The sequence below is a fragment of the Sparassis crispa genome, assembly GCF_003851025.1.
Source record: "Sparassis crispa DNA, contig_000005F, whole genome shotgun sequence".
Classification (NCBI taxonomy): Eukaryota; Fungi; Basidiomycota; class Agaricomycetes; order Polyporales; family Sparassidaceae; genus Sparassis; species Sparassis crispa.
The window spans coordinates 1621483-1647685 of record NW_020939752.1 but is presented as its reverse complement, the minus strand read 5'-3'; the positions used below and the strand labels follow the sequence as shown (position 1 = coordinate 1647685).

At 49.1% G+C, this 26203-nt stretch overlaps 5 protein-coding genes across 5 annotated transcripts; 4 read left to right on the top strand and 1 right to left on the bottom strand.

The window, feature by feature from the left end:
• Positions 1-7797: 7797 nt before the first annotated feature.
• SCP_0605550 (hypothetical protein) lies at positions 7798-8781 on the top strand (the record flags this gene model as incomplete). Its single annotated transcript, XM_027759688.1, has 1 exon — positions 7798-8781. The coding sequence occupies one exon, from the start codon at positions 7798-7800 to the stop codon at positions 8779-8781; it is 984 nt and encodes a 327-aa protein (XP_027615489.1).
• A 227-nt stretch (positions 8782-9008) lies between these two features.
• On the top strand, positions 9009-12644 carry SCP_0605540 (Transposon Tf2-6 polyprotein; the record flags this gene model as incomplete). The annotated part of the gene is made up of 1 exon (XM_027759687.1): positions 9009-12644. The coding sequence occupies one exon, from the start codon at positions 9009-9011 to the stop codon at positions 12642-12644; it is 3636 nt and encodes a 1211-aa protein (XP_027615488.1).
• Positions 12645-13000: 356 nt separating this feature from the next.
• On the top strand, positions 13001-13744 carry SCP_0605530 (hypothetical protein; the record flags this gene model as incomplete). The annotated part of the gene is made up of 1 exon (XM_027759686.1): positions 13001-13744. One exon carries the CDS (start codon positions 13001-13003, stop codon positions 13742-13744), a length of 744 nt encoding a protein of 247 aa, XP_027615487.1.
• Positions 13745-19444: 5700 nt separating this feature from the next.
• SCP_0605520 (hypothetical protein) lies at positions 19445-21525 on the top strand (the record flags this gene model as incomplete). The annotated part of the gene is made up of 19 exons (XM_027759685.1): positions 19445-19506; positions 19557-19635; positions 19706-19719; positions 19773-19871; positions 19923-19932; positions 19992-20009; positions 20063-20088; positions 20139-20164; positions 20220-20254; positions 20308-20332; positions 20394-20405; positions 20459-20517; positions 20577-20680; positions 20735-20744; positions 20801-20878; positions 20945-21002; positions 21063-21087; positions 21140-21335; positions 21451-21525. The coding sequence occupies 19 exons, from the start codon at positions 19445-19447 to the stop codon at positions 21523-21525; spliced, it is 1011 nt and encodes a 336-aa protein (XP_027615486.1).
• Positions 21526-23868: 2343 nt separating this feature from the next.
• Positions 23869-25730, bottom strand: SCP_0605510 (Uncharacterized transporter; the record flags this gene model as incomplete). The annotated part of the gene is made up of 8 exons (XM_027759684.1): positions 23869-23881; positions 23939-24550; positions 24601-24761; positions 24810-24872; positions 24930-24960; positions 25016-25335; positions 25398-25477; positions 25529-25730. The coding sequence occupies 8 exons, from the start codon at positions 25728-25730 to the stop codon at positions 23869-23871; spliced, it is 1482 nt and encodes a 493-aa protein (XP_027615485.1).
• Between the last annotated feature and the right edge of the window lie 473 nt (positions 25731-26203).

Below are 26203 nucleotides of genomic sequence, written 5' to 3'. Positions count from 1 at the left end.
CAGCCACTCCATTACTCACAATGAGGAGAAGCAGCTCCTATGAGGAGCCATTGTGATTCTGAACCTGATATAAGGGTGGCGAGTCTTTTCACAGTATCATTCAAGTTAAACAAGGCCCAAACCTTATCTGATCCCCATTCAATGAGATTTGATGCTTGACTGACTGAGATACTGTAAACACCAGATTCATGAAAGTAAAAGACAACATCTTCAGTCTTCTGGTAGAAGGTGGTAAATAATGCTGGAGCCAATGAGTCAAGACGTAATACAAGAATACTGTCTTGCCTGTGGGCAATGCTGCGAGTCCGCTTTCAATTAGGATTTGTGTGGAAGACACACACACTTATGCTAGGATGACCAACTATCATTATGCTATCACACCTTTGCATCTGACCACACTTCTCACAATCTTTCATTGCCTCGAGATAATTGTCCCATACCACCACATTGTGCAAACCCTGATCAAGGAAAGGATAACCTTGGATCAACTGGCATCTTGTAGGAACCTCTTCATCCAAGTCATGAGCAGACAAAGAACCATCCCACTTGATGGCACTCTCAAAAGGGGCAAATGTTTCCTTACCCCATGCCTTCATCCAGAAATCCCTAGCTGATGATTTGTCTTTTAAAAAATGATGAAACAGAGCACATCCTGAAAATAATATGAGTTCCAGTGACATTAATGTTAACTTTGGAAGCTTACCAGGACATTATTAGGATGGGGATGGAGAAGCGAGGTTCAAGATCTCCTAAAAGGTTTCAAACTCTGTGGTCAGGTCCCTGTCATGGTAAACTCTATTACTTCACCATGTGTTCATTGCTGCCCCAGTCAGTCTCTTGAATATGAATGTGAATATCATCGACCTTCACCTTAGTTGGACAGATGACTACTCCAGCAGTTTGATGTCAGGCCCATCCCAGCGTGCTGGGATGATCAAAGAGCTTGCCTGCTGAAAGGCCGACTGAGAACAGCAGGAAAAACTGACAGAGAAGAAGATACTGAGAGGTGAGTGGTGGCAGAACAACGATGAGTGCACCTGCAGGGAACCAATCCAACTAACATTAGACAAATTTGGGGCATCAGCGAGGGGCCTAGAAAGATTGAAGCATGCATCACACATTTAATGTCGACACCAATGTATTTGATGCTGCTGCTGCTGCCGAAAAGTGATGCAGGCCGCCAAAGCTCTGATCATTATGTACCGTTTTGACAACCACATTGTAGCCAGAAAGGAGCAGAATATTTACATATTCATTGAAGATATTTCAGGCCAGAATTCATGGCTGTAGCAGGTGTGAAGTTCTGTAACAAGTATGAAGTCACTAGAGGTGGGGGTCTTTCACCATTCAATATTCATGCTGCTTCCACAGCTGGTGGTTCTTCAAGAATTATTTTAAGCAGTTGATTGGGATGCAGTACACCTCCATCAAAGTTCATAAAATAGTAGCAATGCATGGTCATGGCTTACAATTGTGCCAGTTCTTTTCAGTAAGACTCTTTGCCCTATTGTAAGGCAGCCTGTGCATGCTAGCCTGATAAACTTCTTGGTAAGTTCCTTTGGACACAGGCAGGCTTTGGAGCTTTTCCAAGATAAAAGCTAAAGACAGTTTGCAGACCAACCATGTCTTGGCACAGTGATGTCAGTTATTAAGGATAATCTTTAGTGCTAATAAGCACGAAAAAAGGATTAACTTCCCCCTAACTAAGCAGTCCATCTCAAACTGAAGATGATCTTTTTGGATTATCTTTGAAGAATTTTTAAGATAATCCTAAGAATAATCCAAAGGATTATCTGAGTGTAAAAAACATTTTTAAACTTGCCACCAGCCAGGATTGAACTCTCAACCTTGAGAAATAGTGATATAACTATGTGACACCAGACACTTTAAACAGTACCTATAAGGTGAACAGTGGTTTAGAACATATGCAAAATTAATATATAGGTATTGTAATATAAACAATAGTATAAACTGTATGAAATGCCACTATAATATTCTTTGTCTTGAGTTTTACTCTTATGCTCATGTAAACAGAATTTACCTAAGTCCCTTTAGCAAAATCTCTTATATATATCACATATAAGTGTAGCTTGCAAGAACATATGGTGTAGTGGCTAAAGTGTCTGGTGTCATATAGTTATATGACTATCTCTCAAGGTTGAGGGTTCAATCCTGACTGGTGGCAAGTTTAAAAATGTCTTTTACACTCAGATAATCCAAAAAGATCATCTTCAGTTTGAGATGGACTGCTTAGTTAGGGGGAAGTTAATATTTTTTTCGTGCTTATTAGCACTAAAGATTATCCTTAATAACTGACAATGATGCTTGGCAGCACCCTTTATAGTCAACAAAAGCAGGGGTGGATGGTCAGTTGCATTGAAGATTACCCTGTCTAAACAAATGGAAGGTTCCCTAGGCTTCTACTTCAGCTGCACTGTAAGGAATGTCTTCAACTTGTTCATGAATGCAAGATGTCGCTGATGCCATGCGTCACTTTGTGGAATGACGCAGATGCCATGCGCCACTGACACCGACATAGTGCGTCACTTCCAAAAGGAATGCCGATGCAATGCATCACTTCCAAAGTGATGCCAAGACCTAGTCTCAGAATCAGTCAGTTCGAGTTTTGACTCTTTTTAGGGATTGGGTGAGGAGGGTCATCAGACCATCTGGTGAATTTTATATAGGTGGGGGTGGGTATGTAACACTCTTCACACCGTAGCTCCTGCACCACTTACGTCATGCTCATCGTCCCACATGTACCTGCACATCTCCTGTCTTCTGCTGAAAATTCTTTTTTATGCATGCGACCATACATGTACCTTGGACCATATTCGAGGCATCAACGACCAGTAAATGTGCCATACTCAGGTTCAGATGTTTCGAGTTTTGGCTGAGGTCATGGCCATGTGACATACCCCCCCCTCTATACAAAATTTATCAGACGTTCTCGTGAGCAACCCAACATCTCAAAATGCCCAATTTGGTAACCACCAGGTTGCTCACTGAACATCTGGTTATGAGACTAGCCAAGACCATGTGTCACTTGGCACAGAAACTGCAGTTGCTGAACACATCTTAGCTCGTTCCAGCTATGAGTGAATCATGTATGTGACTGACGAGGTGTGCATTTCTTCCATATTTTTGAGGTGCTGCTGATAAATATGTCCATAGTACGGTCGTGCATTCATTATTCTTCACGAGCAAGCCAAGAAGACTCGCAGTCATGGCATTGAGGCAATTAAGGCATATCACTCTTAGTACCTGTATTCCCATGTCTCACAGGAGAAAACATCCATAGTCACACATCCTTGCTGCAAGAACAGTAGCAAACATCATTCGGACATTGCTCAGACCTCGAGGTCCACACAAATACCCTCCTTTATTACTCCTGGCTGATCAGATTCACAGTCTTCGTAATCTTCAGGTCTTGATAAAATCCTCATTTCACCAGATGGTGACATCACTGTGACAAATGATGGTGCAGCAATCCTCAGCCAGATGAAGGTGGAGCACCAGATCGCAAAGCTGCTCATGCAACTATCGAAGAGTCAGGATAACGAGATTGGTGATGGCATGACAGGTGTTGTCAGTGGGTGTTTAGTTACACCAGATCTTGTTGTATACCTCATTCCGTTCCCAGCCCTTGCTGGTGCATTATTGGAGCAAAGCAAAGCTTTGCTCGACTGTGAAATTCACCCAATCTGAATCACAGTCTACAGATGGCTTTGACTGGGCATGTGTCATTGTGGTCGAGCATCTGGATCGTATTTCTGACCATGTTGAGTTCTCACTCTCTGACATGTCCAACCTCTACAAAACTGTCATGACGGTGATATGCTCCCAGACCTCCTGGCCTCTGAAAATGCATTTTCCGGTGATCGCTCATACCTCACTACTCTATCCCTTAGCCTCCAAGATGCATCTGACACTTTCGTGACCTTTTGCAAACTTTCCAATTTTGCGCGACTTCGTTCGACTTCGCTCGATCCCTCGTGACTTCGCACCAAGATTGGACATTCTTTCATCACTCATACGCCACTCTTGCATCTCCTCGCGGTCGGATACCACTTACTCGTTGTCCTTTGGTCTAGTTCGATGCACCATGGTCGATTTCTGTCTAAGTCCGTACTTCCCCGATGTCGCACCACCTTTCTGAACATCGCGCCAACTCGCTGGTTTGCTGCGCCGACTTATTAGTGTCGCACGATGGTCGCGACCTCTTCCTTTGCAAATCCCATTCCCTTTATTGTTCAACCTTCCCCTTCAAGACTCCTACCTTCGTGCTGGACTGGAGATGCCGTTAGAGTGTTCCATGTGGTTCAGGACAAGTAGCATATGTTTTCTTTCGATTTTCCTCTACTTTACCGTTCTTCTCTATCGCTAATGTATGACATTCACCTCTCCACACCCTTTACCTATTTTTCCATTGGTCCTAGACCATTGCGACTCTCTCTGATGTCAGGATCCATCTTCTAACATTTCGCGACTTTTGCATTTCACTTTCCCCATTTTCCCCTCTATAAATACCTGCTGTATCTACATCAATTATCATCGAAGACCAGTAGGAGACTTCCCCCTTCACTTCAGATCACCGAGAAACTGCATTTACTGCGATAGCGACTTCGAACTGTGATATACCCCACTGTGACATAGTGACACTGTGACACTGTGACATAGTGACACTGCTATACTGCGACTGCAATAGCAAACTGCGACACTGCGATAGCGACATAGCGAAATAGCGATAGCGACCTGCGTTAGTCTTAATCCGGCTTTTGCATTAGACTGACTGCGACTTCATCGAGACAGTGAATACTGCGTTCCCCCATAGTGTTCTACCCCCACAGATACTTTCCTTCCCCATTGCGATTTAGTTCGCCTTCACCTATGAGCTTGGCAATCGCATTGCGACCTTAGCTTCCTACCTTCGACTTTTGCGACTTTGTCGTAGATTGTCACCCAACTTCGCATTTACATCGCGAGCCCTCGTTCTCTTACAGGTCGCATCCCCCTTTGGCTTAGGTCGAGGTTCTGGAACCTACTTGCATTATTTTACAGTTGCGATGCCCTTCCCTTATACACAGAGCGACCCTGCTTCTCATTTTGTTTTAGTTGAGTTTAGGTGTTTGTGTCGGGTGTGCACTCATCAACGGCACTTGGCAGCAAAGTGTGAGTGCCTTATGGATGCTCTCAACATGCCCTAAAACATCGTTCAGTATCTTGAAGGAGCACCAGAAGTTCACCGAAATCGCTGTCAAAGCTGTAATTGGCTCTGTCTGGAGGATTCCCAGTTTCCTGATGTATAATCAACGCTCTGTGTCTTGAACATAGACACAGCACCACAATGTTTGATTTTTGTCATACAGACTTATATAAGAACCACTATTGGAGTACTACTATACAACCTTACATTGTCATTATCCCTACTAGTAACTTCCATGCTAATTGAAACTCCGAAAACCTCTTTGGATGACCGAGTAAGTAGCACATTTTTGTCGTAATAATAGTGGTAGTGTTTCTGACACTAGTTTGAGTAGGTGTGGGCTAACGGACTTTGTACGACCTCAAGAAACATGCAAAATCATTATAAATTGTGAATGGTGTGTCACTTTCCCTGCCTGCATCACTTTCCCCAGTGTCTGTGTCTGCATTAAGTTGGCATCAATATGTTGGCACCTGCATCAAATGTGTCAATATCTCCAGGCCTGCTGGCAAGTGTGTAGTAGCCGCGAAAAACACCGAAAGAGCTGACGTGGCCAAAGATGAAAAAGATGATGGGTCATCTGGGGTAAGTAGAAACAAACTGCATAATATGCCACATAGATGATGTGCCCTCCAAGGACAGCTAAAGCCATGCTCGAAGACCACTGTCAGATATGGGGATGATTGAGGAATCTGTACTGTGGGGTGGAGGATCTATAGTCTGAACAATTTGCTGGGAGGGCTTGAACTCTTGGATTGCAGAAGCTGTGTCATCGGGAATGACAGCAATGCACCGAGGGAGATACTAAGCCTGAGAGATGTTGAACACAGTGGCTGGGGGGTCATCATGTCAGCTGGTGCCAGGTGGTCTTGCATTATAGTAAAAGTGAATGGAACATTCTCTTTGGAGTGCTGCTCAGCTGCAAAAAGTGAAGTGGTGAACCACGGTCAGCATCTCCACAAGTATGTACCAGAATAACAAATATACTCCAGTGAACAATGCCGGTCCACTGGCAGCCACCACCATATCCAGGTATGATGATCCTGATCCTTGGCATCAGCAAAACTAGATGAAACTTATAAGGCATGATAAGCCCTTATAAGGTACATAAGACTCGTATCCTGCCGAGTTTTTCATCGGGCTTTATAATATAACCATGAGAGTTCAAAAGGGCCATAAACCTGGCAAAAGCAGGCATCCTTATGAGCCTTCCAAAGCTTCCAAAGCCTTATAATGTTACAACGCTCCCCACTTGTGGCGCGTCTTTTCTTTTTCTTTTCCTTGTTCCCTTTACGTTACCAGACCACGTGATCCAACACGTGACTCATTGGAGCGCAACTCCGATTCTTTACCCAGATGTCCAGAACCCCTAGTCTAGGGTTACACCGGATCCAACTCCGGACCTTTTTCTTATCGCGCATGCAAGACGTGCATGAACGCCTCATCTTTACCTCGTTCTGATACACGACTCGTTATCCCCATTAGTACTGATTATCTCTCACAACCTTACTCAGCTTTCTCATACATATTACTTCCTCGCTGTTACCTTGCCCAGATATCGTTTCACCTTATCTAGCCAATGAACGATCTCGCATTACTGCGTAGTACTGCGGATACCTTTTGTATAAGTAGACGACCTTGTCGAGCTGGATCCCCATCTCGACCTGGTTACCATTAAACCAGCTTTTCACTTGCCTTTGACTGAGATCGACCGTCAGTAGCAGACAGCTACTACGAGTCACAAGAACGAACTCTGATCGACCTTCAGTGCGAAGACATCGCCAGAAGTGTCACTTGAACGGACTTGTGTCTTAGACTAAAGACCTTGTCTCGCGACGACTCGACTAGACGCTCGTGTTTCGCTGCCGCGTAACATTAGGTCGAGATCTTATTACTCTCTGTGACTTCCTAGAGTCTAACAACGAACTACCGACCGGACCGAACCTTGAAGACTGAACGATACACCCGATTCGATTGCTAAAGCACCGTTTGAGATTACTCTGTAATCGAGGTAGCTGAAGGGATAGACTGATCACTCATCTTCGGAGAGGGGTCTGTCCGAGAGACCAATAGGCCGAGGAGGCTGAGGTAATCACTCGAGCAATCAGCAAATAGGTGTATCAGTTTGAAGACAGAAGACACTCTACGGGCTTGTTAGCCGACGACGAACGAACCCACTTAGTTAAGGACGGTGTGCAGTCTACGTGTAGACATAGGCCACACAGAAGAATTTATCCACGCTGGATTTTAACTACATCAACCCGACCGCTCTTCCAGAGCAGTACCGCGAGCACCTCCCATCCCAAGCGGAGTGGAGCACAGAACGAAACGCACATTTCATAGGAGGAAGGCCTGTATTCATCAGGCCAGACAATCACAACTTCGACTACTCCCCAGAGGAATTTGAAAGGACACTTCCCCATAATCTTGGTGGAATAGTGCTCCAGCACATCGCAGACAGCGGTATAACGACCTCCTATCCAGGAGAAAGACCAGACGCCCCTTGGAACCCCGCTGCCCAGAATCCTGTACCCCAACCGACTCTTGCACCAATCGTACCCGATTACATACCACCGATGGCTACAGTCACCATGGATGAAGGACATCACCATGCTAGCCAGAAGGAACTTGGTTTTAGAAAACCCGAGATCTTCAACGGTTCAGACCGTTCGAAGCTTAGGGAATTTATAAACCAATGCAAGAACTACATGGCCGGAAATAGCCATGTCTACCAGGAGGACAATCAGAAGATCGCATTCGTGCTATCGCACATGCAAGGAGGAACAGCAGGATCATGGGCACAGAGCTTCATAGAAACGGAACTCACCAATGATGACTTCCTTTCTTATGGGGGTTGGAGAGACTTCATTGCAAGTGTGAACAAAGCATTTGGCGATGAAAATATTGAAGAAACCGCTCGTACCTTGCTGCGTAACATCAAGCAAGGAACTCGTACTGCGGACGACTACATTGCTGAATTCCGATCGCTTGAATCCAAGGCGAAACTAGAAGATGCCGGAAATATCGAGTATTTCAAGTGGGGACTTAACGACCCACTCCGACAAAGGATATATGGGATGGAAAGCATGCCCAAGACACTTGACAAGTGGTACGAATACGCCTCGCGGTTTGATAACCAATGGAGATCTGCTCAGATCTTCAAGCGAGGAGCCACTACAACGACGCGAGGAAAGGGCCGATCTGTCCATCGTCCCTACTACTCGGCTTCTGCAAAGGATCCAAACGCGATGGATGTTGATCGTGTCAATATCTCGCGCTTATCCCCAGATGAGCGACAAAAGAGAATGAAAGAAGGGTTATGTTTCCTATGCGGAAAGAAGGGCCATATAGCCAACGACAGACAATTTCACCCCCAGTCTGGAAGTTTCACCCGTGCTAGAACGATACAGCCCGGGTTAGACACAGACACGATCACATGGATCAAGAAGATGCGAGAAGACCTCGCACAGAAGAAGGAGATGTCGAAGGAAGAAACTAGAGAGGAACAGATCGCCTATGTGCGAAACGTCTTCAACGACATGACTGACGAAGAACGAACCCAATTGGGTTTTTGAGACGACGGCCACTAGTAATGCATGGACCGTCGCATCTTACCGTATCTCCCCTCGTTATTTGTAACACTAGCGGAAATTCAATCACTGTGAATATTTCGTTGGGAGAGAAGGAAGACGTTACAACAGAAGCCTTGATCGATTCCGGTGCAGCCGAAACGTTCATGAACATTCATTTTGCGGAAGAAAACGATTTCATCAGATGGGAATTACCAAAACCGATTACAGTCATGAATGCAGATGGCACACCAAATCAAATGGGCACCATTACTCATTGTACCTGGAAGATGATGAAAATCGGAGGAAGGAAGACACTTACTCGCTTCCTCTTGACCGGCATTGGCAAAGAAAACATACTTCTCGGCATGCCGTGGCTTAAACGCCTCAATCCAATGATCAACTGGGAAACCGGTGACTTTTGGTTTGGTAAAGACGCCAAATGGCCACCGAAACCCACCGTCGAAGATGCACCAGATGAAGAAGTTTCAATTTTCAAGGAAGATGGACTCCCAGAGTTAATCACCACCGAAACTTCCCCTACCTCGTTTAGACATTCGGAGTCTATTAGAGAAATTACAGCCGATAACACTGAGCGTGGCGAGTTACCCGCAGTGCGGAATGATACTGAACCAGATGACCCACCATCAGAAACCCCTAGGGATCAGCTCGATGACGACGATCTAGTTATATCCTATATCGCAGGAGAGCCAGTTATTGGGATATTTGAACCCATCAGGAAGGAGTCACCTTTGACGAATGAAGAGACTGAAACCGCAGTCTTCACCATACGAAGAGGTCCCGCCATTGGAAGAATGACACACAGTACTCGATCCCCATTATTCTGTAATGCACAGAATACGGTCTTTTACAAACCATCCGGTAAATCACAAGAATTGGCACAACAGGCACACAAGGAAGCATCAGCTGTAGACAAACCCAAAACCGTCGAGGAGTTGGTCCCCAACTACCTCCACGATTTGAAGTCCGTCTTTGAAAAGAAAGCAGCTGAACGTTTTCCAGAAACTAGACCTTGGGACCATGCCATTGACTTGAAACCCGATTTTATTCCACACGACTGTAAAGTCTATCCGTTATCGCTCAAAGAACAAGGAGCGATGGATGACTTCCTGGAAGAAAATCTGCGAAAAGGATACATCCGACTGTCGAAATCTCCCATGGCTTCACCATTTTTCTTCGTAGGAAAGAAAGACGGAGCACTACGTCCCTGTCAGGATTACCGATACCTGAATGAAGGGACGGTGAAGAACGCCTATCCTCTTCCGCTCATTTCTGACCTTATGGATCAATTCAAAGGCGCATCGATCTTTACGAAAATGGACTTACGCTCCGGATATAACAATGTCAGAATCAAAGATGGTGACCAATGGAAGGGTGCATTTAAGACAAATCGCGGACTTTTCGAACCTATGGTCATGTTCTTTGGACTCTGCAACTCCCCGGCGACTTTCCAAATGATGATGAACGCACTCTTCAAGGACATGATCGATGAGGGATGGATAGTCATTTACATGGATGATATCCTCATCTTCTCAAACGATTTGGAAGAACATCACGTTCGAACCCGACACGTACTCCAACGACTTAAAGACAACGACTTATTCCTTAAACCGGAAAAGTGTTTCTTTGACGTTAAAGAAGTCGAATTCCTAGGCATGATCATTCGAGAAAACTACATTGGCATGGATCCTATCAAACTTAAAGGAATTGCAGAATGGCCTGAACCAACCACGGTAAAAGGTGTTCGCTCTTTCCTAGGGTTTGGAAACTTCTATCGGAAGTTTATTGCCAACTTCTCGGATATTGCCAAACCATTGACGAATCTTACGCGCACTGCCGCTGGATCTCCACCTTTTGAATGGACAACAGAATGTCAGACAGCTTTCGACACATTGAAGCAACGATTCAGTACCGCCCCAGTACTGTTACTGCCTGACAAGGCAAAACCCTTTATTGTTGAATCCGACGCTTCCAAGTTTGCTACGGGTGCAGTTTTACGCCAAGCCGATATCAATGGAGACCTCCATCCTTGTGCCTACATTTCACAGACACTCAATCCAGCTGAACGGAACTACGAAATCTACGACCGCGAACTCCTCGGAATCATTCGAGCCCTCACTGAATGGCGCCATTATCTTGAAGGCTCTCCCCATCCCGTCGAAGTTCGCAGTGATCACAAGAACCTCACGTACTTCCGTACAGCTCGGAAGTTAAACCGCCGACAAGCACGATGGAGTCTCAAATTATCACAATTTGATCTTCACCTCATCCATGTCCCTGGAACTCAGATGATCCAATCTGATGCGCTCTCTCGTCGTAATGGACTCGATGACAGTGAAAGTGACAACGAAGATCGCATTCTTTTACCCAACGCACTATTCGTGCGATCCATTTCCCCGACACTATTCGACGAAATCAGGAATCACGCAGCAAAAGACCTCATTGTTCACGAAGCCCTCGAAGCGATTGCGCACAAAGGGCCATTCCCCATGAAATCATCGCTTTCCGACTGGGAAGTTCGCGATGGTGTCATCCTCTACAAGGGAAAGATTTACGTTCCACCATCCGAAACTCTTCGTCGTAACCTAGTTCGACTACATCACGACTCCCCTGCCATGGGTCACCCTGGAAAGTTCAATACTCTTGAACTGTTACGTCGTGAATTCTGGTGGCCCGGCATGTATACATTTGTCTACAATTATGTTGAAGGCTGTGCCGCCTGTCAACAAATGAAACCGAATACTCATCCAACTCGTATTCCTTTGGAACCAATTCCCGCCGACCCACACGCATTACCATTTTCCTGTTGCACCACCGATTTTATTACCGACCTCCCCGTTTCCAACGGTTTTGATTCAATTATGGTCGTAGTAGACCATGACCTTACGAAGGGGGTGATTCTTACGCCCTGCCTCAAAACGATCACAGCTGAAGGAACGGCCAAGATTTTTCATGACAAAGTATACTCGCGATTTGGATTACCCGACCGAATCATCTCGGATAGAGGACCTCAATACGCATCCAAGGTCTTCCAAGAGTTAAATCGACTACTCCAGATCAGATCATCAATGAGCACAGCTTATCATCCTCAGACGGACGGAGAAACAGAGCGAGTCAACCAGGAGCTGGAAATCTATCTTCGACTCTATTGCGGAAACAACCCTGAAACATGGGCCGACCGCCTGCCAGACCTCGAGTTTTGTCATAACACAAGGGAACACTCGGCACGGAAGATGAGCCCATTCCGCATCATGATGGGATATGAACCACGGGGACTCCCTTCCGTATTTCCGACCACGAACATTCCATCAGTTGAATCCAGGCTTGACATGTTGCAGAAGATAAGACTAGAAGCACTAGCCATGCACGAGTTAGCACGACAACAGATGGCGGACCGAGTCAGACAAGGATCACCGAAGTTTACACTAGGACAGAAGGTCTGGCTAGACTCGAGGAACCTGAAGGTCAATTACGCCTCGCGCAAGATAGCACCAAAGCGTGAGGGGCCATTCGAAATTGTCGAAGTCATCGGACCAGCCAACTATCGTCTCAAACTCCCGAAGACCTGGCGAGTTCATTCCGTATTCCACGCTGCCCTTCTATCTCCTTATCGCGAAAACGACATACATGGTCCGAATTATGTGAACCCACCACCTGATGTCGTTGATAACGAAGAAGAGTACGAAGTCGAAGCCATCCTGAATCACAAGACGTACCGAGGTCATCTGAGGTACTTAGTCAAGTGGAAGGGATATTCTTCAGCAGAAAACTCGTGGGAACCTACCCACAATTTACAGAATGCCAAGCGAATCCTCGATGCATATAAAAGGACCAGGGGAATCCAGTAGAGGAGAAGAAACCCGGAATGACTACCACAACGGTTTTCCTCATCATCTTCCTAATCGTCCTCCACTGCACAACCCTCACCTTTCTTTGGATCATCCACCGAATCCTTATCAGACGACTTGTCGAACACACACTCTTCACGCGAGACAGCCCACACGCTAACGGCTGGGGTGATCAGAACGATGCCTGGAACTGATCAGGCAGCTCTTATCTCTGTGGGAATACTCTTTATCGTCCAATGGATTTTCATCTATTTGATTATTACCCGGATCCACGACATTCTATTTCACATCACAGATAACCGCGATCCCCTTAACGACCGAAAGGTATAAAAGGGGGAGAAAATGACATATCATCAATGCCCACTTCCGCTATAGACGACCTTGTTCACAACATACTCGCTGAAGTCGCCTCCACAATTATGAGCATACCCGCATCGCCCACGCTTGTCAATGGAGTACCCTCTCGAGCACAGACACCCTTTATCCGCACCTCATCGCCCTCACCTTCTATCGAACTCAGTCACGCATCGGACGAACAAGAATTTGCCACACGTCTGGTCTCGGCTATCCGTGTTCCTGTCGACTTCACAGATATCCTCGTCGCCTTACGAAATCGCCCGCAAGATCGACAAGCGGTGGTTTCCATGCAACGAGCATTAGAAATGGTCGAGTGGATGCAGACGGCCAGACAAGAGCTCATCGCAGCAGAAGAAAGGACGAGTAGAGCCCGAACCAGAGTCGACCAAGTCTGGTCGTTGATGCGCAGTACGGTCACTCGTACAGCACAGGAGATTTGGAGGGAGCATGGGGACGAAGACATCGGACACATCCTCGGATACACCACTAATGGAATACCCGCATCCACCCCTCGCTCGTCGCCAGAACCAATTCCCGTTCGACCTCGCCCTCCTCGTTCGCACGTACCCAGTGGACGATCTCCGTTATCCCAACCATCTTTCTCGACTGCATCCACTTCTTCGCGTCGCAGTCATCCCTACAGGAATGGACGTATCCCCGAACAAGGATCACGAACCAGCCGGCGGACATGCTACCGATGTGGAGGAGATCATTATGTCCGCGACTGCCCCCGACGACGATGAAGATCACAATATTTCTTGTGGGACAAGAAACGTTAGACGGGAGCTGATGTTACAACGCTCCCCACTTGTGGCGCGTCTTTTCTTTTTCTTTTCCTTGTTCCCTTTACGTTACCAGACCACGTGATCCAACACGTGACTCATTGGAGCGCAACTCCGATTCTTTACCCAGATGTCCAGAACCCCTAGTCTAGGGTTACACCGGATCCAACTCCGGACCTTTTTCTTATCGCGCATGCAAGACGTGCATGAACGCCTCATCTTTACCTCGTTCTGATACACGACTCGTTATCCCCATTAGTACTGATTATCTCTCACGACCTTACTCAGCTTTCTCATACATATTACTTCCTCGCTGTTACCTTGCCCAGATATCGTTTCACCTTATCTAGCCAATGAACGATCTCGCATTACTGCGTAGTACTGCGGATACCTTTTGTATAAGTAGACGACCTTGTCGAGCTGGATCCCCATCTCGACCTGGTTACCATTAAACCAGCTTTTCACTTGCCTTTGACTGAGATCGACCGTCAGTAGCAGACAGCTACTACGAGTCACAAGAACGAACTCTGATCGACCTTCAGTGCGAAGACATCGCCAGAAGTGTCACTTGAACGGACTTGTGTCTTAGACTAAAGACCTTGTCTCGCGACGACTCGACTAGACGCTCGTGTTTCGCTGCCGCGTAACATATAAGGCCAGATGTGTCAAGGGTTCATTTTCTGGATATAATAGAAAATTTTCATGCATCAAGCAGAGTCCTGTTAAGGGAACTACAAAGAATATATTCCAATATTATAACTACATAAAAATTATAACAAGACTGTAGAATAGATATTAACACAACCCGCACACTAAATACACTGAAAACACAGAAATAATGACCCCAGGAGCATAAATTGTAGCGACAGGACCTGTCAGGAGCAAGTTGATGCCGATCGCACCCCGACACATCAGGAAAACCCAACTTTTACTTATGGGACTTATTCGGACTTTTTGTCCTTTTTTGCCTTATTTAAGGCCCATAAGTTCCCAAAAGTTGACTTTTAAGTCTTTAAGGAAATATGACTTATGGACTTTTTGTCCTTTTTTATCTTATTTAAGGTCCATAAGTGCATTTAAGTCATATAAGGACACCTTTAAGTAAAAGTTGGGTTTTCCTGATGCAGTGCCACCGCCCATGCACCTATGCACTGCGCATTGAGCTGGAGTGCAACACAATAGGCCAGAGCAGCATCAAGTCTTCCTGCAAATGTGCAGTGCCAGGAAAATATAAGGGAAATGATCAGATAATACTCCAAACATATCTGGCTAGCATAGCCTCCATTCAACCTCCAAATTCCCATTGGCATTGTGCCAGTGTATCTAGAGCAAAGATTGTCAGACAGCATCCATGAGGGACAGGATATATCTGCCAATCCGAAGCTCAGGCAGAGTACATGGAGACTGCGAGACACATCTGTGGGTACAAAGATGGCCTCGCATGAGAGTGTGATATGCAGTAGCTAGTTGAAGGGAACAGTGAAGGCAGGAAGAGAGAGAAGAGGATGCCGACGTGAGGTGACCAAGCAATTTTGATAAAGTTCAACATTTGCAGTTATTTGTGAGCTGTTATACGCCAGGGGTAGTCAGACTGGCAGAGAGTTGCGCAGTTATGGGAGGCAGTACGGAGGGTATATATGGGGGTCAGCAGTGAGATAAACGTTCACACGGCCTTGCAAGGCCTTCTGATAGGACCCCCGCGAATCAACTAGGAGCTCCGATCCCGGCAACGACATTTCTCGGGGGTGGCTGACCGCCCATTTTCGGGGGTTTGGACGCAACCTGACAGCGGGTCGGTCATTTTCAGGGTTATGTGGGATCGAACATTCGGCCACCTAGAATTACATTTGACGGCCTGCGGAATAAAAAATTCGCTTCCTGTGCAAAACCCAAGCTTTTGTGAGCCAAATTACTAAACATTTCCTCCCAAACTACCACATATGGCTAAATTTTAGGCCCATCCTCCGAAACCTCAGAGATCCGCCAGCCAATCTCAGTTTTCGGGGGTTCTGGACCTAACCTCAGGTTGGAGGGTCACATTTCGGGGGTGTTTCGCACCCAACTTTCAATGTCTTTTTCGCCATTTTTGGGGGTCGGAGATCTAACATTTTGCCTCCGGCGGCCCATTTTTCGGGGATGGGTGCATCGGAGCTCTCAGTGGATTCGCGGGGGTCCTCTTCTGATACGCCATCAGTCTTATCACGTGTTCCAAACGCCACCAGGGCATAGCAGATTTCTCCACTTTTGCTGAAGCTCTCTGTGACGCACTACTTACATGTCTAATATTGAAGCCAAGATCATTCATGCACAATGTATTACCGGTATTGCATCTCGCAGAAACCCTTTGCTCACTTTGGGCCATGTGAGCTCCGACTGACTCCTGGCCTACCTTGTCTTCCGATCTATCACGTCAAGAGAACTATGACCTCTCAGAAAACTGCATTCGAGTTTGCGTCTACGCGTCTACATAGTGGATGTGATTCTTCGGCTGAGCAACTTTTTCCTCGCAAAGGACACTTTGTTGTGTCAGACATCCGGGAAAGGTTGTTCGCGCACTTTCAGCAAGACAGTTTCTGGATCTGCTCGAAGGTAGTCCAACTTCGCATGCTGTCTCCGTCGTCGTTCTCGACGTTTTGCGGCGAGAGGCCTTAGGCGTGAGGGTCCTGGACTCCTGGGACAATCACCGCTTCCAAGCCCACTCTGTACTGCACAGCTCAGCTGTTTCTGTGCGTCTCCGATGCAGACGGTCAGTTTTAAGTCGAGTTTGGTTGATATCATGCTGAAATCTTTTGTTGTGTACGAAGTGTCTCAGGCTGCACACTCTATCTCTGTTTGTCGATGCAGGTGCGGAACTCCCAGTTTCACCTATGTTATGATTGTGGTGCACATCTTCTCGAATCCGCACTCACACCCATCAGCCCCGCCGCCACCGCCATGATACCTCGAGTACGGAAAACGGCTGCTTCGCATACACAATCCACTTTAGCGTTAGTAATCTACTCTGATTATGAAGCGCACGAATTATCAAGGTGGACAGCTACCACATCGTGCATTGCGAACTTGGAGTGAATGCGGCGTAAGCCGGGCGTGAGCACATGACCTAGTTGTCGGTGTCCACGTCATAAAGTCACCGAGGGTTTGACGCTGGCAGTCGTGGTGGCCATCTGGACTGGATTACTGCGATGTTCCGAAGGCTTCGTGATAATCACTGCGCTGGCGACGCACTTCAACTTCGTGTGGCGAGCATCATCAAGGTAAGAACGCGATGGTCTTCTAATGTTCTGAGCGTGCGTTTGGGGAGATTCTTGAACATGGCGGCGACGGAGCCTGTGTCTCCCGAAGCAACCCTGTCTCACAGGACGTCGATGTCCCTGCTGCACGCCGCCACGACGAATGGACGCTGGCAGATGGGAGGCGTCGACTCCGGCGTATTCCAAACCTATGCAACTGCATGCACTGGTTCCTGTACCCATGACCTTACTGTGCCTGGACCTGGACGATCAGCGTATGATCAGCGTCGTTCTTCCCATGAAGGAACTACAAGCTCGCAATGCAAGTGGGTCATCCATCGAACGAACTCAAAGTTCAGTAACAGTTGGACTGGGCATCAGCATCATGATGCGGCTGTCACGCCATGGCCGCCCTCTGCTATTCGGTACCAGTATCTGTTACCTATCCGCTGCTCGACGAGGTGCGTCCGCCGTCCATGTTACACTAAATACTATAGGTCAATTCAATGCTTTGTGAGTGGGGGGGACTGATTGATTTACTTGTAGGACACCCAGTTGGTCGACGTGCTGAAATCTTTGCAAATGTCTCTCTCGATCTTTGGCATGCTGTGCTACTTGCTTCGAAGCTGCCAGTGTTATGGAGGGATAGTAATGAATGCCTTCCCAGAGCTATGCAGAACAGAACTTTGTGCGACGGCCCCTGGCAACTTGGCGAGCCCCACCCTCTCCCCTCGAAGTTTGAGTGGGAGGCGATCCTAACTTACCCACCAAAGCGATCACTTCCGCACTACAGAGGCCGGCTTCTGGCAACCGCGTCGCGATCGCTGCTCTCGTTTGTGCTAGCACCACGAAGGTCTGTGGCGCACGAGATTGATGCAGAATTTGTGTCCGTTGATATCATCAGACTTTCTAATGGCTTCGTGGCGTAGCGCTATTTTTCATCATGCTCAGACCCCGAGTACGCGACGCTACCTGACGCCGACGGAGCCAATCGTACGTAGTAACTCTTGTGTCTGTGTGGGCCAATCTCTTACTGCTTTGAATGACGCTGTGCTTGCATCACGTCTACTAGGATGTGCGCGGGTAAGGTGGTTGCGGTGGTGTGAAACTTCGTGGGCTTCGACCTGGGTATATCAATCCTAAGCCCCCCTGGACGTCGGAACCGCGTCTATTCGAGTAAACGGTGCTATGAATAGTTCCTTCTTCAATTGATATACTCATCAATCTCCTTACGCCTTCTATCGTAACCTGCTTGCGGTCTTTTGAACCGTATTGTGGCACGGTTGCTGTGGCTTCTGATACGACGATTCCTCGAGCTTGGTCAGCCGGAACAACCTGCAGCTTTTCAGCGGATTTAGGATTTCCGCCGGTACAATTGGATTGCGACGCCCTTAGCTGCAAGCTCACCGGTAGACCTGAATGGCTATTGACGGGCCATACTCGTGCATGTCTGGTAGACTGCTGCTTATGGGCTTGACAGGTGGTATCATTGCAGCTCGTAAAGCCCAGACAAGGATTTAAATCGACTTCTGCGCTGTGGCATACGACATGCGAATTCGAAGCATGGGAACGCGTTCCAGGGACGGGGAGTCGATAAAGTATTAATGCATCTATATCACTCCACCGCCGGCTTTCAACTTCCCAAATTTTTGCGAGACATCAGAATAGGAACGGCAAGGTGGGAAGCATCGTAGCTCGCAGCTGTGTCACCATGGCCAGCTCAGGTGCACGCGCTACCAGACTGGTAGGCGGACGAGGGCGGTATTATGATATGTATTTCGGGCTACAGATTCACCAGCAGATCCAGATCGCCCTCGGATGGAAACAAAAAATATGGGGTTAGGGTTGGCTCAGCCGATATTTCCGGGAAGGGATGGTTACCCGAACAGTTTCCTGCGGGGAGTGCCGAGGGGGGAGCTGTACTGAGCCTCGTGATCGTCCACAAGGCCAGCATTGCCCAGCCCACATTCATCATCTGCAAACCCCACCTCCGGCCGGACGGAGGACGCGGAAATCGATTGGAATGGACGCCCTCTGTCGCACCGTCCCAGTAAAATCCAGCAGTGCGCGAGGGTGGTTTGCTATAAATGTTATGTTGCGGAAGAAGAGTCGGTTATTGATCAGAATCATCGGAAGACAGCGTGGACCAAAAGTGAATAGCCGAACGCGAAAGAGGTCAAGGTTTTCTCAGGCGTCGAAGACATGTGAGGCGCTGGCGTTGTGGATGATTCTCTCCCGCGCCTGGGAGCTCAGCGCTGCTGCTTCTTGGCTGATTCCTATATCATCAGAAGCTGTCCACTCCCTCCTGCTTCGCTGTCTGGCAGGAGCATGATATATACCCGCCCTCATCGGTCGTTCTCTATCTCTACTCTCATCTGAGAACGTATTCGTCGGACACCCCTTCCCTCCTACCACAGTCGACCTTTCAGCCATGGGTCAGAACCTCAACGAGACTGTTGGAGCGCTGCTCCTAGGGTCGCTCTTCACCGCAGTGTATGCTCTTGCGCTTGCTGCATGATGCCAGGCTGATCGTCCGTCCGCAGAGGGTACGGGATCACCACTATGCAGACGTACATGTACATGACCCGATTCCCGAAAGACCCCAAGATCATGCGATATACTGTCAGTATACCCCCCCTTTCCCCCCTTCACCTTCTGCGGCTCTTCTTGCTGATGATGTTTGTGTCCCAAGGTCTGGTCGCTCCTGTGAGCATTGCCCGCGTCTCGGGGAATATTAACTCACTCTAGTGTTGCACCAGCATCCTCGATACAACCCATATAACGCTAAGCTGGCACATGGTCTATTACTACCTCATCTTGAACTACGACAACCCGCCTGCGTTAGAGCGCTCTGTTTGGTGCGCATCCTCTCCCACATTTACTGTGCACTGATACTGACCGTTTTGCAGGAGCTTTGATGTACGTTTATTTCCATCACAACGTGCGGCCGACTCTGAATAATTATTCGTCTCGTCCAGATCACAGTCGTCGTCACCGTGAGTGGGACATCCACCTCGTATGAGCGTTAGGAATGACTTTCTTTCTCTAGGCGGTCATCACAGTGGTTGCGCATTGGTAGGTCTTATCACAAATCGGATCTTGTCATACCATTAATAATCTGCTAGTTTCTACGCACGACGAGTGTTCATCCGTAAATCATACTTTGCCTCTTGTCTTGCATGCATTGGACTGATCGCGGTGAACAGTGGGTGGTCGTCAATGGTTCCTCACAATAATCATTGTACGTCTCTTCTTGCAGTCCACCTTCCAGCCCAAGGCTGATCGCTGCCATAGCTCTGCTTATCCGCTATGCGCCTTAGTTCGTAAAAAAAATTTGTGTCCGTAATTTCCCCTTACTGAACCATATTTTCTCCATACAGTCTTCGGCACAAGTGGGTAATTGCAATTAATTATGCACCCCTTCTTGCTGATGTTGTTTTCTCAGTCGTCACCGTGAGGCTATTCCAAATACGTGAACTCGCGCTTGTGCCCCATAAGATCGGGGTCAGTCTTCGAATCCACTCTCTTAAATTTGTACTCACTCTCTGCGGTGTCTTCTGCAGGTGGAGGTCGGAGTTGGTATGGGCGCAGGCACCCTCGCCGATTTCATCATCACCGTCTCGCTAGTGTGGTTCCTGCGCGGGCACAGGTCTGGGTTCAACAGCCAGTAAGCCCTCCTTACCACCCCTTTTTTCATTCTATTTCTCATCTTTCATCCTAGAACCGACAACGTATGTTTCCCTCTACATCCTCGGAAGAGAGAGCTCACCGTGTTTGCACCGTATAGTTGCTTGACAGGATTATATTCTGGACGATCAACAACGGTCTATTGACAAGCATTGTCGGTCTCGTCGTCATCCTCACCGTAAGTCTCTCTAGTATATTCCCTGAGCGCGAGCAACCTTGGCTGAGGCGCGCCCTCGCCTTGCAGTGCATTATCATGCCTTACAACATGATTTACCTCGCCGTGCACCTCCTCTTGAGCAAACGTACGTCTTGCTGCATTATGCTGACAATTATCCGAACTAAACGATGTTTGCATATACTAGTGTACGCAAACGCGCTTCTGGCAACGTATGCCTTCTCTCCCCATCCCTTCCCTGTGCATCACTAATGTCAAACACAGGCTGAACTTCAGAAAATCGCATCGCGGACGCGGTCTGGACGACGAGGACACCACGATCCAACTCTCGGGGATGAGCCGGGGGCGGCGCACGGAGAGTGGGCTGCAGTTCAGCGGGAAGGACAGCACGACTGCGCCCGTCGTGCACGTCGTGACGACCACTACGACCGACATGCAGTTCGAGGGTATGAGCAAGGTGGTGCGTGCATTATCCGTCGGTTCCATATCCCCCTTCCCGCATATCCCGTGTCCCACATCCTGACCCTCGTTACCTGTCTTCTGCTTATTCAAGGTTCACTCACACTGTCATCCAGGGTTCTCATTCGGACATCGACTTCGATCGCGAAGAGAGCATCCACCCCCTCGGCGGGCTCAAGGAAGATGCATGAGCCCGCTCCTCTTCTTGGTTTCCCTCACTCGCGGGTCCCTAGATTAGTGATGCCATTGCCAGTGCTGCGGCGGCGTGACCTTGGACACGCGTACCGGTGCTAGAGCCAGTGCCCTATATATTCTCCGCTTCCCACGTCACACCACGCTCCTTACCGCCCATATTGTACGAGTCCCTGTCCAAAATGTTGTTGTGCAGTCCGTTTTTGCGTGCTTGTATGAGGATGCGGTGTATGCGTCGGTGCCCCGTGTGTCTGCTAGTGTACTCTGATAGATATGATTGACGCATCTAGGTCGGCCTTGGCATACTGTCTCGCTCGCTCTTTGGTGCTATCGTTGGGTCCGGTGATCGCGTCAGCTAGCAATATTGCCTTAGTGCTGATAATGGAGGTGGGTTCGGTGCATTTGTCCGAGGAGAAGTTAAGTTAAGCTCGGGACTGCCTTACGCTGATACGAGAAGGTCGGGGATGACAGTATGAGAGCCCACATGCATGCAAACGCATATGTAGATACTGGCCCGATGGAGGAGGACGCGCGCCTAATTCTTTGTAAGCGCTGAGCCACTTGTATCTCCGTGGTTGGGCACGTGCTCTTGCGGCGTTTGCGACTGCGATGGCGAAGGTGCGAATGTTCGGTCCTGTCTTCTGCCCGTGTTCGTGAAATCTTTGTGGTGTTTTTTTTTGATCACGATCAGATGTGTGAGGGGGTGATCTCGTGCTCGTGGAGGCGTTTTATCATCATTTGCGGTGTCCTTGTGGCGCGAATGGCAGCTGTCTGATATCCACGTTGAGTCTGCTCAAATTGTGGCCCCAGTCGCTCCATCTGGAGAGGAAGCCGGGGGCTGTACAGGCTCGCAGAGGACTCGGACAGCACTTATACTGGCAGATGGAGACACCGACAGGCCTGACATGCACCCCGCGTGCATATCGAAAGCGAGCATAAAGTTCCCCCTGTAGACATGTCATGTCGAAGCCAAAGTTGAAGTCCTAGACCTAGGGTTCAGTGCAGAGATACAAGCCGAGAACGATCTCCGCCTTCCAGTCAAATCAGGTGGTCTGATGAAAACGTGATACCCGCACTCAGCCTAACCCGTCTGCCATCTATTTTCCAATCGATGTAGTATTGCGGCCGACGCTGGCCCAGCACCTAGCCAACGCGTGCATATCAGCTAGAATCCACCCAATACGGCGAGTCCTGCCCGCTCAAGCGTCGTAGCATTTACGCCACGTCCCTATATTCACCCATTCCGAAGTTTCAGCAAGTTGCCCCTGGCCAGTGTTCGAAAGATCCTCCCTGAGGAAACCAGTTGGTGGTCAATTTCCGTTACGGAATCGGCGATCGTGCCGTTCATGACGTGATCGACCGACTTGACCGCCACAACGCCTGCGGCATGGAGGCTTTTTTTATTTTATTTTCTGCGATCGATCTGGCGTTGATCAATGAGATACGGTGCGCAATCTGCGTCCGCCGGGCAGGCCCCTGTCTTTTCGCGTGCTACAGGATACGATTCGAGGGCGACGGGCGGGCCATCTTTTAGTCGGTGCACGTTGGCTGGCAGGCCGACGGAGATATTACTGGTTGCGCGTGTTTGACAATCAGTTTGTCATTTCGATGCTTCGATATTGCGTCCCTGGTACAAGTCAGACATTGCAAACCATATGCATACTCGGCGGAATTGTGGCGGGATCCACAGGAAGTCCGGGGTTGGAGGCCAGGTGTAGCACGGTTGGACATGTATCCCGAGGAGCGGCGCAGGTCCAGGTCAAGCAGTACTATCGCGTCAACGTAGTCCCAGCCACACGCGTCGCACGATTTGCAACGTCGAGATGAACGATGGTCGATTGCTAAATCTCCCGGTGGGAGTTTCGCGGCGCCACAGGTACGCAGAAACAAGCGGACATGAACACCCTGTGACGACGAATTTGAAGCATGTTACGTGAAGGCGACGTAGCCCCCTCCAGATCTCTCGCGGGAGGACACGACACGCTCTGTGAATCGCACAGATGCACGACATTGACAGTTACGTATCCGACGTACGTACAAAATGTCGTCTCCGCCCACCTGTCTACCAATCGCCATGCCGCCCCTCAGTCGTCCCGTAGGCTGCGTAGAAAGCAATAGTACATCGCGTACCAAATCAAGTACACTTTCGCGTAACTACATTTTCGCCGCGTCGCCGCCACTCCACCACGGCGGTAGTATCGTATATCACGAGAAAACTATGTGCTGTCGTGAGCATCCGGCATCAAGACATGAGCAGCGACATGAGCGCGCGTATTGACAAACAACGTCTATTAACAGTTAGCAAATAGAATAAGGGACACAATCGTGCACTTCAGGCGCGCTCATAATGTGTACCTGTGGCGCGCCATAGTCAGCCAGGGCAACGCGCGGAGTAGGACACAGGAGGCTCACCGATACAACGGGCTCTTATCGCCCATGTCCTTGAACTCCTCCGCGTCCGCGTCGGGCTTGATCCCGTCCCTCTCGCACATCGCGTCCTTCTGCCTATTGAGCCGGTGGAATTCCGCCATCCCGATGATACTGAGTACCGCGCAGGCACACAGGCACCCGATGTTCGTGGCGTGCCCGGGGTGGTACCGCGGGCTGTCCTGCGTACGGTAGATGAACGAGCTCGCGATCCCGCCGAGGTTGCCCACGCCGATCGTCATCGCGATGACAACTCCGCGCTTGACTTCCCCTCCCGTGTTCCCGCCCGCCCACGATAGCACACAGGCGACAGCGGGGAAGAGCCCGCAGCCCGCGATGATCGTGCCTGCGTACCCTGCACCAGGGGTCGACGTCGCGAATAGCACCACGTAGCCCACGAGCGCTGTCAAGGCGCCCAGCAGAATGAAGGGCCCGCGCTTGCGCCATCGGTCGGAAAGCATGCCGGTCGCGATGGTGAAGACACAGCCCGCTGCGTACGGCGGCACCGAGAGCAGTTGGGCATGCGAGGCACTGTAGCCTAGTGCTGCGATAATGGTAGGAAGGAAAAGCGCGAACGCGTATGTCGGGATCAGGAGGCTGCCGTACTGGATCAGGGATTGGCAGAAACGCAGAGCAGAGGTACGCACAAGAGGTAAACACCGATGAAGAGGTACGAGTGTGGGTCCTTCAACGCCTGGAACAGGAAGTCCCATTTGAAACCCTTCGCAAGCCCCGTGTTGTCCGCCTTCAGGGTGTCGATCAACCAGGTACGCTCTGCGGGCGTCAAGAACGTCGCGGTTTCGGGGAACTGCAGAACGTAAGCAACAGCCCCGATAAATGGGAGACAGACACCTACGTCATACATGCAGAAGTACGAAATGAGAGCAACGAGGACAGTGACGATTCCCTCGAGCAGGAACTGCCAAAAAATATTGCATCAGTTCTCTACTCAGAGTTCGGAAACGAGAATACGCACGATCCAAGACCATCCCGCGAGCCCACGCAGACTGCACACGATGTGTAAGTGGACGATCGATCAAAAGTGATCCCATCCTAACCCACCCGTTCATCTTCTCAATCCCGAAGGCAAGGATACCTCCAAACGCGCCAGCTACGGTGGCCGCGGACAAGAAGATCGAGACGCGCTGAGCCTGTGTTGCACGCGGGTACCACAGGCATAGGTAAAATGTCACCCCCGGGAAAAGACCAGACTCGGTTATGCCCAAAAAGACACGGGCAGTAATCAGACCACCAAAGTTCTTCACGAAGGCCATGCTGAGCATGACGAGACCCCAGGCAACCATGATCCCGGGAATCCACCGCGAGGGTCGAAGGCGCTTCATGGCCAGGTTAGACGGGATCTCAAAGAAGCAGTACGGAATCTTAGAGAAGGGGGGGAGGGTTAAGCATTGGGTTAGCGAGTGTACATGGTAAAGGAACGCACAAAGAAGACGGCAGAACACAAGTTGTACTGCACCCCGGTAAGGTTAAGAGACTTCGTGAGCCCAGCAACCTTCGCATTGCCTGTACCGATCACATCAGCACACGAACCCATATTAAAAGCTGTGAGCTTACCGATGTTGGAGCGGTCAAGGAAGGAAAGCAGATACAGAGCAGATACGAAGGGGAGCAGGTGCCAGTCGAGTTTGCGCAGGACGCGGGCGGGGACAACTCCCTCCGGGATGGGTACAGTGACTGCCGAGTTCGATCCATGCGGGGCCGTGACGCTCTCGTCAGGGACGAATTTCTCGTCCTCGATGGAGGAAGACTTGGACATCGTGGGCGCGGAGTACTAAAACCCGTCTGTAGCCTACTAGGTCTAAGGAATCGCCAACGTCGGCGACGAGACGAGGGGCCAAGGGATGGGGGGAAAGAACCGGATAGTCAGAAGATGGGGAAGGAGTCTGCATCTTATAAGGGGCCATCAAGTTTGCATGTGTAGACTGAAGTTGGTGCGCTTCGGTTAGCGTAGGAGAATTCGAAGCGCTTCCTCCGGGAGAGCTGGTGCCGCGGCCATTAGAGAAAGAATGGGTTGCGGTGCCTGTGTCTCGAAACGCTCAGGAGATATCTCTTCCTCGCTGGAATAGATGCGCCTACGACGTATGCCGGCAAATCATTCATCAGAGGACTACTCCACGTCGTGAAGCGCCCGGCAAATCCAGAGATGGAAACGAGTGCGCCGGATACACAGCGCGATGTCATGCGCGCCGAAAAGCCTGTGCACGCTCGGCCGATAGCATCGAGGCTCCA